At 34.8% G+C, this 19,650-nt stretch overlaps 1 protein-coding gene across 2 annotated transcripts in view; it reads left to right on the plus strand.

The window, feature by feature from the left end:
* SLC44A5 (solute carrier family 44 member 5) overlaps window positions 1–19,650 on the plus strand; it is a 159,071-nt gene that overhangs the window by 66,740 nt on the left and 72,681 nt on the right. Inside the window, exon 1 of one of the 2 annotated variants that reach the window (XM_087719457.1) lies at window positions 19,210–19,258. The exons of the other annotated variant lie outside the window; for it this stretch is intronic. Coding sequence (XP_087575583.1) covers window positions 19,222–19,258 — 37 coding nt within the window. The 5' untranslated portion in view covers window positions 19,210–19,221. Of the gene's footprint in view, window positions 1–19,209; window positions 19,259–19,650 lie in introns of those variants that run through there. 2 annotated transcript variants of the gene reach the window in all.

The raw sequence follows: 19,650 nt of genomic DNA on the forward strand, positions 1-19,650 counted from the left end.
ATACAATAGTACATGCTATTGTATATGCAAAACCCTTAAATGTATTGTGTATATGGGTGTTTGTATGTTTTATATTAGTGTGTTTGTTAATTTGGAAATTTTGCTGGGAAACCTCTGATGAGGCCGTAAACAAATATGTAATTTGGGTCTAAATGACATAAAGCTTAATATTTCTTTTTAAGTTTCTACAAAAAAAGCCCATTGTTATTTTCTTAGTAATAATCATTTGCAGCTTGTGTAGTGATATTATACAAACTTAATTAAACCAGAGGGACTTGCAAAAAAAGCAAAATAAAGCAAGTTAGAACTGCATTCAGCATTTGTGTAAACAAGCTTGGGAAGTTATTTTTGCTATTTACATTGGCCATGATTTTAAAAATTTGTGCAATTATCTCTGTATAAAAGTGAAAAAGGAAGTACAGATTTTAACCATTAAATGAAAACTATATACGTATTTTTCAGAGTATAAGATACACCTTTTTCCCTCAAAAAAGAGGCTGAAAATCTGCGTGCATCTTATACACTGAATACAGCATTTTTTGCCTCCTGAAACTCCGCCCCCTTCACCAAAATGGCCGTGCTTTTAGAAGGCCTTAGAACGCTTTCAGAGAGCTCCTGGGGGCTGGGGAGGGCAGAAATGAGGGAAAAACAGCCTATTTTTTGCCCCCAGTTGCACTCTATAAGCCTCCTAAAGGCTATCATGCCCTTTTTTTTGACAAAAAGGGCCCATTTTTGCAAAAATGGCCCACTTTTTGCTAGCCCCCCCCCAGGAGCACTCTACAAGCCTCCTAAGGGCTATTCATGCCCTTTTTTGGGGGAAAAAACCGGGCCCATTTTCACAGAAAACGAGTTGTTTTGGGGAGGTTTGCAAAGTGCAAAAACTTTTTTAAAAATTTTTCCTCTTCAAAACCTTGGTGCGTCTTATACTCCGGTGTGTGTTATACTCTGAAAAATATGGTAGGTACTCCTAAACTTACAACTATTCATTTAGCAACCACTTGAAGTTACACTGGTATTTAAAAAAAAGATGAATTATATTCTATCCTTGCACATATGACCATTGCAACATACCTATGGTCACATGATCAAAATTCAGACACTTGGCAACCAGTATGTATTTATGAAAACAGGAATTCTGGCTTCAATTGTCATCTTAGGTCAAGGACTACGTCTACTGTAAATTGTATTAGTAAGCAAGTAGTCCTTGTTTAGGTGCTGCCTTGAACAGCTAGTGTTTGCAGTTACGATGGTGATGAAAAAATAACTTCTTCTCCAATGTCTTCATTTACAATCTTCACAGCATCTCTGCCTCAATCATGTGTTCACCATTACAGTTAGTTAGTTAGTTAGTTGGTTGGTTGGTTGGTTGGTTGGTTGGTTGGTAGGTATTGTCCTGTGCCTAACCCATTTTTCTTTTTACCCATTGCAGAGTGGAAAGATTGCTTAAACAAGCTATCTTTTCCTGAGCTGCTTTTCTCCCAAGCACCACAGCACATCCTTAAAAAGTACTAAAAGCAAGTTAACAAGCTTGGCTCTGTGATGTTAATAAACTGAAGTTTGCTGGCAGCTGCTGCCTAAAATTGACAAGACTCTAATAAGTTTCACACTAAAGGCTTTTATTTGCTTCTTATTGGCTTGGGGCTGGGAGAGCACTAGGCAAAGAGCTGGCACTGGCAAGAGTAAGCATTCCCTGCTTACTCTCACATAACCATTCCCTTTACAATTCATATAAATGCATAAATATTCTTGCTAATTATCTCAGTGCTGGGGTAGGCATTCCAAAAGGTGGGGAATAAGAGCTAAAAGATTTGCCCTTTTACTGGGCTTCCTCATGAGTCAAGTTCCGTAAACCTTTCCTGCTGTTTGCATCATATCCTTCTGATCAGGGTTGGGTTGCTCCTGGCATTACTGCCAGTTCGGCTCCACGCACGTGCACATTTGCTCATAAATAGGCCTGTTCATGTGCAAAACATTAGAAAAATAAAAAATAAATACATTTCTCCAATGAAATTTGTTCTGCGCATGCACAGAACCGAAAATCAAGATGGTACCACCTAAGGAGAACTGGTTTGGGGGCATGGCAGGCCTGAGTTCCAGTGACCCAGGCCACCAAATCACTAATGGTTTGGACAAACCAGTCCAAACTGGTAGGAACTCACCACTGCTTCTGATGCTGCAAAATGGAGGAAAGCTAAAGTAAAATAAATAAGCACAGCAGTGTCCACATGATTTTCGCTTAGTGGCCACTTCACTTAAGGACAGATCTGCCAGTCCCAATTGTAGTTGCTGAACAAGGACCTTCTGTATAGTCCACTATTTTACAATAATGCTCTTATTTCAATTCTAATTATCTAGATTAGCTGTCCTGCACCTTTTGGGCATCCGGGTATCAAAAGTTTAGAAACAGCCATGGAAAGCTTGGTTTCACATGCTACCTTGATTCTGCACATGCACAAATGAAGCTTCACTTGCTTGTGTGGCCCAGTTTCTAAGGAGCCACAGCCTGGTACTGGTCCATAGGCCAGGAGTTGGGGAGCCCTGATCTAGATGTATATGGTAGATGGATCTAAACACTGAGCAAGCAGTTGCTTTTATCTTCAGATTATTATTTTCTTTTTGATTTCAACCAGATTGTTTCAACCAGATGGAGCCGAGGTGGCGCAGTGGTTAAATGCAGCACTGCAGGCTACTTCAGCTGACTGCAGTTCTGCAGTTCAGCTGTTCAAATCTCACCGGCTCAGGGTTGACTCAGTCTTCCATCCTTCCGAGGTGGGTAAAATGAGGACCCGGATTGTTGTTGGGGGCAATATGCTGACTCTGTAAACCGCTTAGAGAGGGCTGAAAGCCTTATGAAGCAGTATATAAGTCTAACTGCTATTGCTATTGCTATTTTCCATTGATAAAAGAAAAGATAATAATCCCCTTCTTTGACTGTGGATCTCAATTCATTTTTTTTATAACAAAAACAAAAACCAAGGCTTTCACGTGATGTTGGTTGTATCCAGAGGTGGTATTCAGCCAGTTCTAACAGGTTCTGGAGAACTGGTAGCAGAAATTTTGAGTACTTTAGAGAACCAGTAAATAGGCTGGCCCCGCCTCCCAGCCTTCCAGCTGATCTTCTTTTGTTGCCCCGAACAGGAGAACCGAGCTGGAAAGGAGGTTACTGGGATGGGGAAGGAATGAGTATTTTGCAGTAACCTTCCCCCAGGAGTGGGGAGGGAATGGGGATTTTGTAATATCCTTCCCCTGCCATGCCCACAAAGCCACGCCAAAAAGCCATGCCCACAAAGCCATGCCATGTCCACAGAACCAGTAGTAAACATTTTTGAATCCTACCACTGGTTGTATCCCTAAAATACCCAGTAATGGTAAAATGATATATATAGGCATAGTGATTAGTCTACAAATACTAGCTCTTCATGTGCGATTGTCCCTGCTTGAGTCATAGACATTGCAGAGTGGTGTTAACTGCCATACATTGTAGTAGGGATGGAATTAACATGTGGTCTTCAGTATATGGTTTCACTTCTTGCCACTTACATCTAAACAGGGATTTTATATCTGTGAAAGTTTCCTGTGTTCTTCAGCAAACTGAATCAGAATAGCTGACATCATGTACAAGTTCAATATGTATGCTGCAACATGCCTTAGTATCCCATCTGGGAAAATGAACTAAAAACTGATAACAAAGATGATATCAGAAAATGCAGTTGTTTAATTCAGTTGGGAGCTGATGTCTTCAGAATTCTAACTAGTGATCAGTAATAATTGACAATCATCTAGAAGCACAACTGTAACTAACTTTGTTTCATATATTGATGACTAAAAGCAAATTTTGTACAAGTAGCTTGATTGTAGCACAATGTTTATCTGGGGTAATAGGATTTAAATAAATTCATTGCACAAGACAAGTTCACTGTAGTGGCTATGTTATGAGCAAATTAAACAAATTAGTGTCAGAATGAATAATATCTTTGTTGTAATAATAGGCACAGGTTCCAAGAGCAACACAACTTCTAGAAAAAGATAGATGATATCAAAAAGATTCAAAGACAGGCTTTGTTTAAACAATTCTAATAAAATTGTTAAAGGAGTTTTGAAACCCTTTGTAGTATGGGACTGCCAGAATATTAAAGTGTAACTGAGATTTTAAAGTTAGAATTCTCTTGTTCAGAATTGTAGAGTGTAAGATACATGTTAAGTTTGACTTTGTTCCATTTTAATATTTCCAATTTTAAATGCGTTTTGCATTCTTTGCAGATACAATTGCAAATATATTTTCCTACATACATAATTTTATGTATGACTCTAAAATATGCATTTTTCCAATAGTTTTTCCTGTAATATATTTTTATGTTTCCACTAATATGTACATTACAGTTTCTGAGATATAATGAAATTAATTTTTCTTCTCCATACATAGAAAAAAATTGCCTTGCCATTCCAAGGTGGCGCAGTGGTTAAATGCAGCACTGCAGGCTACTGCTAGATCAGCAGGTCAGCGGTTCAAATCTCACCGGCTCAGGGTTGACTCAGCCTTCCATCCTTCCGAGGTGGGTAAAATGAGGACCCAGATTGTTGGGGGCAATATGCTGACTCTCTGTAAACCGCTTAGAGAGGCCTGAAAGGCCTATGAAGCGGTATATAAGTCTACTGCTATTGCTATTGCTATTGCTATTTACATCTAGTGATCATTTGTTGAAGAAGGCATTGAAGGATAATCTAGAAAAAACAACTGAAGAACATTAGCAAATCATTAACTGGTGATGTTTATATGCAATTTTTATTTTAAACAATATTACTAGGAAGAATAAATGGAAAAGTAAATAGTACTCTTACTATAATTATTAACCTGATTTTTTAATCATATATTTTAAATCATTTTAAAAACATAATTCTTTAAATCATAAATCATTTTTCAATCCTATATCCATATATTTTAATTGTTCCATTATTGTAATTTATTTGAATATTTTTAAAGGTGTTTTTTTTTAAAGCTATTACATCCTAAATATTGTTCTTTTAGCAAAAGGTCTAAATTCTAGAAACAACTATTCCTATAGGAAATTCTGGGAAATTTTGAATTTGCTTCGATGTTTATGTGTGATTTGGGGGCAAAATAGATGCTAACTATGGGCAAAAACCAGTCAAATGTTGTCAATGACATTCTAAAGTAGAAAGGCACAATTTGAATGGTTTATGAATAGCTCCACAACTGAGACATTAAATTACAGCCTGTGTAATCACACGAGGATGATGAATACAGGATACATAAAACATTTTTATTACCAGTTACCTTTAATGTTGAGCAGAATGAAAATCTGTCATACTGGAGCAGTCCCGCTGACATCTTACATAGGGACATTATAATAGAAGGAAGAGAGTTCGAATTTGAACTTGGAAAAGAAATGTTTCAGGATATGTAATAGATGAATATGATGAGGACTACAGAATGCATAGCATAGAAGAAGAAAAAATAGTTTGTGTAACTTTAAGGAGACCTAGATTATGGCGATTTAATTGATAAAACCTCACATATTTTAATATTTTAAATGAAGAATCAGTGAAAATCTGTTTTAACCTGTTTCTTTCCAAGCAAAACTTTCATGTGTACCTACATCAGCATGAAGGATGCTTGACATCCTTGAGTTTTTACATGAACACTAAAAATCCAGTTTGTTAAAGGTAGATAAAGAATGAAAGTACATTGCAGAGGCTAGTTCAGGGGCGTCAAACTCACGTCGTTGTCACATGACTTATTGAGACTTTTTCCCTTTTCACTATACTGGATGTGGGCATGGCCAGCAGGTGACGCATCCACCCGGTGGGCTGGGTGTTTGACAGCCTTGGTCTAGTTCCTAAAGTTAAACATGATCAATGTAAACAGAGGGTTAATAGTGATTTCTTTAAATGTTTGAAAAGTTTTAAATCAGTCCGTTGAAATATTTATTGTCTGTTCAAAATGAATTTTCAAAAAGAGCCAAGGTGGCGCAGTGGTTAAATGCAGCACTGCAGGCTACTGCTAGATCAGCAGGTCAGCGGTTCAAATCTCACCGGCTCAGGGTTGACTCAGCCTTCCATCCTTCCGAGGTGGGTAAAATGAGGACCCAGATTGTTGGGGGCAATATGCTGACTCTCTGTAAACCGCTTAGAGAGGCCTGAAAGGCCTATGAAGCGGTATATAAGTCTACTGCTATTGCTATTGCTCTATTATTTTCAGTATTATATATGCTCTTTAGGCAATGCTACACTTATGCTTTTTTAGAAAGGTGGATTAATTTAATGCTTATCAAGTAATTTAGGCAAACAGGATGTGCTGATTTACTAGCTTTTCATTCCTAGGAGAGGGGTTATGATGGCATATTACTAAGCATGCCAGTACATACAGAATATGGATAATGATCTTTAGGAGAAATGAGTTTTTTTCATTCCAGGTTAAGAAGGCCAAATTGCGAAGACTTTAATGTAATGATTATTGTATCTTGACCTCGTGATCCCTAGCAATTGGTAGCACTTAGCTGCTTGGAAACAACATCATGACTGTTCCCTTGGAAATCTAAAGATTACTGGGGGTTGTTTATCTCCCATATGTCAAAATATCTGTTAATGATTTTCTTACAAATGGGGGACATACAGCAGTTATACTTTCTGTTGAAGGAATCTGCAGGTTTCTAATTCTACTGTAGATAACACACAAAAGAAAGAAACTGCTGTTTTAAGCTGCAGTTAGAAAAATTTGTGTTTTCTTTTAAGAGATGTGATCTATAACATTTTCACCATTACCGGTACTGCATTTGCCTGTTTTTTTTTTAATCTCTTCCAGTCTAAGTTCTAGTATTTAGAAGTTCGTTTTTGTTCTATCAGAAGCAGGAACAGAATGCAGGTTGTCCTCGACTTATGACCACAATTGAGGCCAATATTTCTGTTGCTAAGTGAAACAGTTGTTAAGTGACTTTTGCCCCATTTTAAAACTTTGTTAAGGGAATCACTGCAGTTGTTAAGTTAGTAACATGGTTGTTAAGTGAATCTGGCTTCACAAAGCAATTGACTTTGCTTGCCAGAAGATGAAAAGGTGACCCCAGGACACAAAACTGTCACAAATATGAGTTCATTGCCAAGCATCCAAATTTTGATCTATAGGGATGCTGCAACATCATAACTTTGAACAGTCACTAAGTGAACTGTTGTAAGTCGAGGACTACCTGTAATAGTGTATGTGTGAATCTTGGAATTTTTTTGACTTTTCTCCCATTTTGATATTTCACAGCAGTTAAAAGAAATTTTAACACGTGGGCACAAGTAATAAATAACTGTAATTTTTCTAATGAATTTAGTTTTCAATGTGAAACTCTCTAAAATGCATAGATTGTAGTTTGCTAAGCCTGCAATATGTATATGGAAGTATACTCTTACACAATGAGTTAATGTGATATTAGTGTGGTCTATTAAAACATGTCAACAATGATTCATGGTATTAAGACCTTTAGGTGTTTTTTTTCCCCAACTTCATAATTGGTTTTGTTATGCTTAAGTATTAGAAGAAAGACATGTTACTATCATCATATAAAGGACTCATTGCAGAGGTGGTATTCAGCAGTTTCTGGCCAGTTCTGGAGAACTGTTAGCAGAAATTTTGAGTAGTTCAGAGAACTGGTAAATACCACCTGTGACTGGCCCTACCCACATCTATTCTCTGCCTCCCGACTCTCAGCTTATCAGGAGGGAATGGGGATTTTGCAGTAACCTTCCCCTGGAGTGGGAAGGGAATGGAGATTTTACAGTATCCTTCCACTGCCACGCCCACCAAGCCACGCCCACCGAACCGGTAGTAAAAAAATTGAATCCCACCATTGACTCATTGATATGGTGCCATTAGCAATCTAGTCCAGTATTGATTTTACTTTGATAATATCCAAAATTTTCTGTTAAATTATAGTATTTAGAAATAATAAGAAAAAACTTGAAAGATTCTGTTATTATAGACAATCTCAATAAAAGTAGTTGAGAAACATTTGGATGAGTTAATTTCAAGGTTCGTTATACCTAGTCAGATTGACAGTATGTCACCTTGATATCCTGTAAGAAGATGTGGTATAAATCTAATTAATCATAATACTTAATAATGAGTGAATATATGTCATTAATGAAATTTTCACAAATTTTGCTATGAAGCCATCCTCTGAAAATCCTTGTTCTTCTCAAAATTTGGAATGGGATATTGTGGAAATTTCAGTATATTGGGGCGGGGTGGGGGGAGGAACGACACACATATGGTAATTTGGTATGTACTATATTGTCCTTTTGAAGACTAAGTGAAAAATAACCTTATCTCTGATATACTATTTTAATGTGAAAAGTTAAGATAAGGATTTGACTGGGGAAATACTGTACATGCTGCAGTTAGATAGAACAATAGAATAATATATAGCTTGTTAGATTTGTGGGTAGTTTTAAATGTATTTTCTGCATAAATACAAATGAGTAACTTTGACAGAAAGCTAAAACATGCTTTAAAAAAGCTAAACAAGTTAGGGCAATTGTTGTAAAACTATGCAGGACTGTGGGAAGGAGTTTAGCAGGCAGATTCTTTGTAACTTTTAAGCCATCAAATATTATATCATATGTAACCAGATGCTTGTCTTGCATAGTCAAATGAAAATGTCAGATACTTGGAAGCTGAAAGTGGTTTTTAAATTATTATTTTATATATTTAAGATTGGTCATATTTTACCTTTAGATGAAATTTACAAATGAACCAAATCTGAAGGATGGAACTGACTTTGTCTGCGTATTTTCTTCAGCTGCAGATTTAATTTTGATTATTTATAAAGTCTTTGTCCGCAATAAGATTTACGGAAAGCTTAATGTGGCAATTTTGCTTACAGCCAGTATAATTACCTTTATTTTTTATTTGTTACAAATTTGATAATAATACAAGTTTTCTTTCTGATTTATCAAACTCGTAACATTTATAAAATGTGCCTTAAATTCATGTACATTGTATACCATATTAATAATAAGCATGCTAAAGCATGTATCAGATTAATAAGCTCAATGAATGAGTAGTTGCATTTGATGCTGTTCAAGATGTATATTTGAATATAAATATTTTATTACTTTTTAATTGCTTTCAATTGTACAAATGCAACATATGCATAAAAGCAAGAATAGGGTATTCTTATTCTGTGTCTTTTAATTAGAATTTTGAATTGATAAAGATATGTTCTAATAAGTATAAAAAATCTCTGTTGAAAGAATGAAATGCAAGAAAGAATTCCTCCTTTTAGCTGAGATTTCCTTTTTATAATATCATGGTTAAAGTTTTAGACTGGGATGAAAGAAACTGATGTCCCCCACTTGACTATGTAACTGAAAGGATATTTGGGGATTAGTCATTATTTCTCGGTCCAGCAATCACAGGATTGTTGCTGTATAATAAATATGATGTGAGTATATGAATACTGTGTTGAGCTCCAAAAGGAAAAGAAATGTGTAAATTTAAGGTACTAACAATAATAATTCTTAATAAGAAGAATAAATGAAAGACACATTTTGAATGCTATTGACAATAAAAATCAGAAAAATAAGATCTTTTTTTCACTGTATGAAGAAAGCTTTTGACACTTTGAAATAGCCTTCATGCATATGCTGTTGAAGAAAATGATGCAAACTCACTTATATTGATACAGAGTAGTTATAAAGAAGAACCCAAGATAATAATAAATAGTCTTCTGTAACAAAAATATACAATAATGGAGCTAATAAAACAATAATGTTCCCTCTCTCCCTTTTATTTTCAATGGTAGTACAAGTACAAAGATATGTCAAGAAAATAAAATTTCAGGAATTAAGTTAGCAAGCCAAGAACATAAATTGAAATTATATGCTGACAATTATTGTTTCTCATACAAATATTATCCATTATTGATAATGGAATATATACAGCAATTTAATTCAGTATCAGGAAATTGGATTAACAAGGACAAGACTGAAATGCTGATGTTGGATAGATCTGAAGAAAAAAGCAATAGAAGAACTTTACTGTTTTAGTGGCAATATATTCATTATGTTCTATTTTCTTTTCCAAGATCTCAGCAATTCCCTTCATGTTCAATTAATTATATTGATATTTCAAATCTTGCTCTTGCTCTGCATGTGTCTAAAAACATTTAATATTTTACCAATATCAGTGAATAATGTGTATCCCAACAAGCAAATATGTTCATTATTTTAAATTAGATCATTGCTTTAAAAAGACCTGTTTAAAAATTCAGTATGTGAACCACAGGGCATATGGGATTATAATGCAAGCACTGAATTGCTTAATTAGGCAGTTTTCTTTCCATACAAAACTTAATGCTCTCTTTAATGAACTTTTAAGGAAGTAGTTAATTTTTGTTTTGTTCTGTATTTATTGAATTCAGAGGATTTTATGGAGAAAGTACAATTATAAGTATAATAATGCATTCACTATTACTTTAAAAACTATTATAATTGTTTATAGAAACATTGCATAAGACCATGCAAAACATGCTATTAATCAAATATACAGTACAGTTTCAACTTCAGAGACAGAGTTGTAAAGATAATGCAAACCTTCTTAATTTAAGGAGTCTAACCTAGGTAATAGGAACTTCAGTCCTTTTTCTAAGCAAGATTTGGATCACTAGAGACATGTTTGCATGGAAGAAATTCTTAGTATTAATTTTAATGGGACATCACCTAGATAAATCAGTAGGGAAAATACTGTAGTTCATTTTCTTCTGTTCACCAATCCCAATTCACTTATTTTTGCTTATTTGTCAAGCAAAAATCTTGCATAGGAGTTTTTGTTATTATTGTCACACTGTTTTGTCCCTGAGAATAGCATGGCAATGTATACATGGCATGTATTAAATATACCCTGTAAACATTTAAACACTAGATAACACTTGACCCTTGGATCACTGTTTTAGAGATATTTCCTTAGATAAACAGAAACAGTATGACCACAGGTGGATAACAAAGTACTGGGATTAGGATCAATTTCCAATTTCCTGCAGGCTTCTCCATTGAAATTCCTTGTGGGAAGCTAGCAGGGAGCATCAGAAATACTACCTCCCTCCCTCTTTCCTTCAGAATGTACAAATGTTATTGTTTCATATAGCACCTTCTTTTCAGGAGAATCAAATTTCAGTTTACTGGTTACAATTGAGGTGTCAAGCAACTCTGTAGTTGGATACAAATGAAGTCATAGTAAGTATTAGTACCACTTTATAAAACCTTAGTAAGAACACACCAGGAATACTGCAACCAATTTTGGTCACCACACTACAAAAAAAATATGATTTTGGGAAAAAGTTCAGAGAAGAGCAACTAAGATAATCAAAGCCCTGGAGACTAAAACATATGAAGAACTATTCTAGGATTTGGATTTGCCTAGTCTAGAGAAAAGAAGAACTAGGGGTGACATGATATTAGTATTCCAATATTTGAGAGCTAGGAATATATATATATTACACATACATACATACATACATACATACATACATACATACATACATACATACATATATTACATAAACATATATACTACATATATATATATATATATATATATATATATATATATATATATATATATATATATATGTATGTATGTATGTATGTATGTATGTATGTATGTATGTATGTATATATGTATGTATATACACATACACACACATATATATACACACACATACACATACATATACATATACATATACATATACATATACATATACATATACATATACCTACCTACCTATAATTTGCATTATTCCCACCCATCAGTTAAATGCTTTCTGGGGTTACAATATTGAGAGTTGGTTTTCTTACTTAGTTTTCTATTTCTATTTTGCACTTTATATTTATTTGTTTTATCTTTCAAAAATGAGTGTAAGTAAATCCAACATAAACAAATTACACTCTGTAGCATAAATCCTTCTTATATTAAAGGAAATGGTATTTTCTTCTATTCTGGCAACTGTAGATCTTCTAATTTATATTTGGGCTATTACTTTCCTAACTATTGTATATTATTGTATATACAGCATATTGCAAATCATTTTCAAAAGTAAAATAGGGTATAAAATAGATATATAGTATTTTCTTCATAACATAGTTATAAATTCTTCTACTGAAAATATTGCTGAGATACAGCAAGTTATAAACTCATACTAAAGGTCAAACTATATTCATTAAAAGCATATTTTAGAACCATAAATTAGACTGAATTACATTAAAGGTTTGTATCATTCATTAACATTACTGTGTTTCCCTTTTGTATATCAGTTTTTGGGGAACAAAATAGAAACAAAGCATGCAGATTGCAACTGATTTTTTTAATCAGTTGAGCTTCTATTTTAGCTACGATTATTTTTGAAGGCAATGCTACTTTTAGTTGAATGAACGTGTCAAGAGAAATAGTAAGAGCTATAGAAAATTACATCTGAAATTTTTAAAAAAGCTTCATTAGATTAACAAAAGATGAAAAACTATCTACTACCTCTTCTAGAACATAGGCTGCATTTTATGGCCCCCTTTCATGATGTTGAGTTTGAGAGATCACTAAAAGGTGTGCGTATGAAAATCTTTATTTAATTCTAACAAAAGCTGACTAAAAGTAAGAGAAATGAGGCTTTTATGGTCTTATCTTGCAGTGAGAAAAAACTTTTAAAAGATATTTAGACAGTATATCTGCTTAATAGTCTGGAGGTCATAAGCCCCTGGATAGAAAGGAATAGGATCAGACTTAATCCTGGCAAGATTTAGTAGTTGTAAGATTTTATACCTCTGCTCCCCGATTAGGAAGATATCTATATTTACCCCTTTGGGTAATGTATAGTTTGGGGATCTTCATGGACTCACAGCTCCTATTTGAGTTGGCAGCTGTGGCCACACAGGTCTTTTACACATAGACCTATGGATTAGAACATGGAGACCCTTATGGACTAGGAGGCACTTGGAGCAGTTACTCACCCTTTGGTCACCTTATGTGTGGACTTCTATAATGTGCTCTAGATGGGGCTACCCTTCAAGACTACAGGTAGTCCTTGACTTATGACCACAATTGAGCCCAAAATTTCAGTTACTAAACAAGGCAGTTGTTAAGTGGATTTGCCCCACTTTACAACCTTTTACCACAGTTGTTAACTGAATCACTGAAGCTGTTACATTAGTAATGGAGTTGTTAAGTGAATCTGGCTTCCCCATTGACATTGCTTGTCAGAAGGTCACAAAAGATGGTCATAGGATCCTGGGACAATGCAACCATTATAAATACATGCCAGTTGCCAAATTTTGATCATGTCACCATGGGGTTACTGTAATGGTTGTAAATGTGAAAAATAATCATGTCACTTTTTTCAGTACTGTTGTAACTTCAAATAGTTACTAAATGAATGGTTGGAAGTTGAGGACTGCCTATATTGGACATTATAGCTGATGCAGAATGCAGTGGCCAGGGCAGTTTGGATCATGCCTTATGATGTCTGTTTAATATTTCTATTTTGGAAGTTGCACTGGTTACTAGTAGACTGGTTATCACTTTTGAGGCCCTTCATGGCACAGGGCCAAACAACATCAATGGCTATTTCTCAAAACAGTAATTTTGAATTGGGTGCCTTTGTAAATGAAATGAAGCGAATAAATATCAAACAATGCATTGCTTCCAAGTTTCTATACCATTCTGATGAGTTTATTTTGAACAATTTACTGTTGTAGACTTAGATAACAGTGTCATTTGTTAACATTGCCTGGTTCTGATAAATGATGTACCACAAATCTATCATTTTAACTAAATGACAGCCAACATATCTCCCTTTCTCCCTCCCCCTCCCTTTCTTTCTCTCTCTCTCTCTCTCTTTCTCTCTCTCTCTCTCTCTCTCTCTCTCTCTCTCTCTCTCTCACACACACACACACACACACACACACACACACACGAAAAAGAAGATCCACAGGGTTCATCCTCTTTTAATCATAGTTTAGTGAATGGATTTACACATCAATTATACTGTAAATAATTTATTGTGTTTTGTGAACCCAGTTAATTTTAGTCTATTCAACAAAACATGGTTAACGTAACACAAGCTTATTATGATTTTTACTTCTCCCCACCTTCAGATTTGTCCACCTTTTGTTTGCAATATATTGTATAATTTATCTCACAATAAAGCAAACTGAAGACCTTCCAACTCCTTAGTTACCCCTGGCATGCATTAGATAGCTAGAGTTAGTGTATTTTGCTCTGAAAATAGACCTTTAGCTTTTTAACCTATATCTAATAAACAATCAAATGAGTTTTACTTTACTGTTTTTAAGTATATGTGGAAAATCCTTTTATCAGATTCATAAATGGTCAAGAGTTTATTACAGATAGTGGTTGTGTTGATAATTTAAGTGTTTGATTCTTTGCCTCACTCTGTAGCACAGAGCTATTCCCCCAACTTTAACTAATATTGAATTTTAGATACGTCTGGCACAAGTTCATACAACTACTACAATTATTAATACCTCTGTATATTCATATATATTTATTATACATATTAGAGCCGAGGTGGCGTAGTGGTTAGAGTGCAGTACTGCAGGCCACTTCAGCTGACTGCTATCTTCAGTTCGGCGGTTCAAATCTCACTGGCTCAAGGTTGACTCGGCCTTCTATCCTTCCGAGGTGGGTGAAATGAGGACCCAGACTGTGGGGGCAATATGCTGACTCTGTAAACCGCTTAGAGAGCGCTGAAAGTCCTATGAAGCGGTATATAAGTCTAACTGCTATTGCTATTGCTATATATTTCTCTAGCAACACACTGCTGTTTGCATTAACTGTCGCCATGTACGTATATTAATTTATGAATGATGTAAATAATACACTGGATACATTTCTCTGTTAGAGTATACAAAACAAACCCCTGCAGATTAAATTATGGTAAATTGGATCTCACGTCCACTTGTTTACAGACCTTAATAACTTTGTTTTTTCAGCCTTTCTTGGAACTTTCAGTTCAAATGGCTTTCACAAAACTTGCTTATAATACTTGTCAAGCTCATAAGTCAATATGATGGTAGGATCACCCCATCCCTTTGCTTCATAATAAGGCAATAATGGCCACCATTTAATCTGTTTTCAAATTGATCCGTGTGTGGAAAATTGAGGTCAGGAGGGACCTGGCAGTTAATGAGATTTTACATTTTAGAGAAGCTCTGGTCACAACTAGGAGTCAGATTTGGCTTGAAGTTGTTGTTAAGCCTTTTTACTTCAGATTCTGAAACTGGTGTGAGACCAGGTTCCTCTGACTGAGTTTCACATAAGAGTTTGAAAGTGAGCTTCCCAAATCCCCATAGGAACTGGGTGTGATATATAAATTGTTAACAATTCTGTTATCATGAACAAAAATATAGGGAGACTTTTACCTTGAGCTGCAGAAAAGAGCTGTTACCATTATTTCAGATGTGAAAGCCAGATGAGAGATAAATGTTGGGAAGAGTTCACTATCTGAAGCCCTGAAATATACTAATTCTGTAACTAACCAAAATAATAAAAGACACCAAATATTATCTTTGATTTTCTTCTTGGGTTTAATGGAAACTCGTAAAACTAAGCTAAATCTAAGCATTCTCCAATAAATATTTGGTTTCACTGTATTGATGCAATTATTAGCCTTTACAACTTATCCAGAATTGCTTTTACTGTATAAACTGTACAATGAAACAAAATGGTAAAAAATACTGAAAAAAGTAGCACACTCCAGTATAAGGTGTTATACTTAAATTCTTTCTCTTTCTGTTTGTTCACTGTTGCTATATAGCACTAGCAATAGCACTTAGATATATACCACTTCACAGTGCTTTACAGCCCTCTCTAAGCTGTTTACAGTGTCAGCCTATTGTCCCTAAGGTGACCAGATTTTCAGATTGGTAAAGAGGGACACCATTGACCCTGGGGGGAGGGGGGGGTTGAATAAAAATTGTATATGGAGCAACAAAAATTACATGACCCCGGGACACTGAAACCATCATAAATATGAATCTGTTGCCAAACATCAAAATTTTGATCATGTGACCATGAGGATGCTGCAAATGGTCGCTAAGTGTGAAAAATGGTCACTAAGTATGAAAAATGGTCATCAGTCACTTTTTTCAATGCCATTGTAACTTTGGTCACTAAAATTATACCACCATTTCAAACTATTCCACACAGAATTAATTTAAGTAGAACTATTTTTAAAAATTCTATGCACAATATATTTCAAAGTATTGTGCATAGAATTTTTAAAATGGTTTATTTCAATTTATTTTGGATATAATCTTTTTTTAAATAGTCTAAGACAATTTAAAAAAATAATCTGCACAGAATAAAACTATTTTAAAAAATCCTATGCACAATAAATAAAATATTATTTTAAAATACATTAAAAAAATAAAAGAAAAAATCCCGGCTCACTTACCAGCAGGCAGGCACTCCAAGTCAATCCAGAATGATGTAGATGTTAATACAAAGAACTGAGCAAATTAAAATGGTGAAATTAGTCCCAGGGAAATATTTTTCAAAGAAACCTTGCCACCATTTTTCCCACATGAGCCGACCTCCAACCTCCGTGCCCCTCCCCTCTGGGAAATCCAGGAAGGAACAGTCACTACTTCTCTAGCCAAAGTATTTCCTGGAGCTCTATGGTACTGGGTCATCTTTTCTTATAAAAGTAAGTAAAAGGGCGGGGGGTTATGTTTTCTTGCTTTAACATTTTAATATCTTCAATGAAAGTACTGAGACATAGAGAGGGTTAGACAGAGTGTCTTTTGTCTTGCTCCGGTTAGGATGTTTTAAGCAAATCCACTGTGCTTTCAACATGAAGCCAGAAAATCGGGACTTTTTAAAAATGCCCCAGGACATGGGACAAATTGTTAGAAATCGTGACTGCCCCGCCAAAATCGGGATGTCTAGTCACCTTAATTGTCCCCAACAATCTGGGTCCACATTTTACCAAAGGATGGAAGGCTGAGTCAACCTTGAGCCTGGTGAGATTCGATCTGTAAAACTGCTGTAGCCAGTGATTTGCAGAAGTAGCCTGCACTAACTATAACCACTGCACCACCGTGGCTCTAGACAGATAATGCTTTATTCATACACTAGGGAAACAGAACAGCAGGATTGAAGGTTTGGGTGGAGGGATGAAAGGAGAAGTAATGTCCCAAACAAAAGAAATGATTTGCCCTCTGAATGGTGACTGAAAGTTGAGAAATTTGTCAGGGAAGGTAGATAGAATATCCTGTAGGGAAACAAGGCTGATTTAACTGGAAGAATCAATGAGAACACTTTGCATCACATTTCATATCAAGTGTGGTTTTCACAATATCAATAAATTGGTAGCAAACCTATATTTAAAATTATTTTAAAAGCATTTGGGTGAGCGTGTGAAAATCCAGTTACTGCATTTTCTTGAAATCCCAGGAGATCCTTACACTCCATTTTCTCTATCAGTATGTGGTCACCTAAATCTATTTAGCTGCTCCCAGAATAACAAAATAATTATATGGGATCTTAGACAGTCTGTCCTCGAGGGCAACAGATGGCATCATTTGGAATCTCACCAAGAGAATTTTATTCTCAAATGGAATTTATTAAACTTGGATAATATCCCTCCAGGCATTATTTATTGTGAAGTAGGTTATGCCAGAGAGTGATTACAATATAGTTACATGATGACATAACATTTAGAGGAAAATATCTGATACATTGAATTCTTTCTTTATTGTCTCCTTTTTACAGTAGCAAAGTAGGTTATACTTGAACCAATGTGCTTACCTGTATCTTTATTCTAAGATTTTTATAGCAGCATTGATATCCAGGGCGGTTTAGCTTCACTTGTATATACTAATTGAAAACTGAGATTACAAATTCTAAAATCAGGCTTGTAATTTCATGTTATTGTGAAGAGAAATAGAAACATTTCTAAGAACAATTTTATATGCATGTGTGTATATAAATAATCTGAAGTGTTTAGTATTTGCCATCTTCTCTACTTAACAAATTTTGGGAGTTGTAGTTTTTGATTCAGCATAGTTAAAAAACACATATTCTAGGGGAAGCAGGTAATTATTCAGAATGTTTTGTCTTCAAATATGGGTCTTTTATTTGCTCCAGCAAAAGTCACAAATCTGCACAGCAGATGCATAATCTGCAAGAAATTAAATCCCTATAAATATTGTTAAGTATGAGGCCAGCTGCAATGGTTTTCCTGGTATTGTAGCCTTACCTGCTCTCTCCTTCGTCTTCAGAGTTAACCATCTCCTTTTCTTGGGCCCTGACTAAAGATCAGCTTTTTAATGGAATGTACTTGAATGGCACCATTGGTTTTGATTTATAACCTGCTTGTCAAAACATTGGCATTACTGTTGATATAAAGATGAAGGCGCCTGCGGAGAGGAAAATTATCTGCAAAGAGTTTAGCCATGTGGATTGAGAAACCCATATTTCAATTTTCCATCATTTTAAAATTAATTTAAAGATTTTAATATAATGTATTATATTGTACCTGCTGTGCTACTGGTAGTTTAGCTTTGGCATCCTATGATATCCCTAAAATGGATGAAATTCAGAAAATGTATGTTGATGTAAATTGTCATTCTGCATTACAAATGGATCACAACCAGCATGTGGTTTGCATGGGGAAAAAAAGCTTCTTAGCAAATAGAAAATGAAATTCTATTGCAACTGCTAATATATTAAAATAATTTATTTTAAAATACTCTAAGCAAAATGTCTGCAATGTTTTTATATGTGAATGCAACAAATGCATGAAATGCTTTCCATCTCTTCCACACCAAATAGTTGACAGTACAGTTGATGAATTTCAAAATGATATATAATGATAGAGACACTATGTTGAGTACTAAACTGGCTGTGGTGGTTTCAAGTTGACTCTCTATTTATATGGTTTGGGGGGAAAAAGAACTTTAATGAAAATAGCATAGAATTCCTATTTTTATAGCACTAGTCTTATTTTGGCATGAGATGAAATAACTGTTCAGAAAGCAGAAGTCCTGCCCCTATTTTTATTTGTGTCCTGATTGGAAGCTTTGGTGTGTCACTCAGTTAGCTTTATTTTTAAACCTCGTCAAATAGTATTTTGTGGACATAAACTCACTGTACAAACTGTTCTTCCTGGCGAGGTTCTTGTAGTGGTTAGAGTGAGGAATCAGAAAATGGCTAAGAAAAAAGAATTCTACTATGGAAAAAATGGTAATTTTTTTTTCTTTCTTTGCCCTTAATAAGTAACTTGAGAAATATTTTGTGGTAAAGTCTGACAATAAACTCTTTGAAGATCACTTTCTCTGGTCTCTCACAGTGTTTTAAGATGTACTAAAAAAAATCACCAGAACCGTATGTAATTATTTCCAAATTACAAATTTTTGTTGCTTGAATTAACAGTGCTGTTATGATTCATTTGAATTTATATTTATATTTGTTCATATAATTATGTTTTGGAACAGTGTTTTAATTTTCAGTTAGATTAAAAGAGAAACTGTCTTTTTGGTTGTAATCATGCTTATTATGGAGTGTTAAATACTGATTCATACTTACTACCAGCTACAGGAGTTAAACCAATATGCTTTTGAAACAATTAACAATCA

This window comes from Thamnophis sirtalis, unplaced genomic scaffold, assembly GCF_051295495.1.
Source record: "Thamnophis sirtalis isolate CommonGarterSnake01/CBP01778 unplaced genomic scaffold, rThaSir2_p1.2 scaffold_7, whole genome shotgun sequence".
In the NCBI taxonomy this organism is placed as follows: Eukaryota; Metazoa; Chordata; class Lepidosauria; order Squamata; family Natricidae; genus Thamnophis; species Thamnophis sirtalis.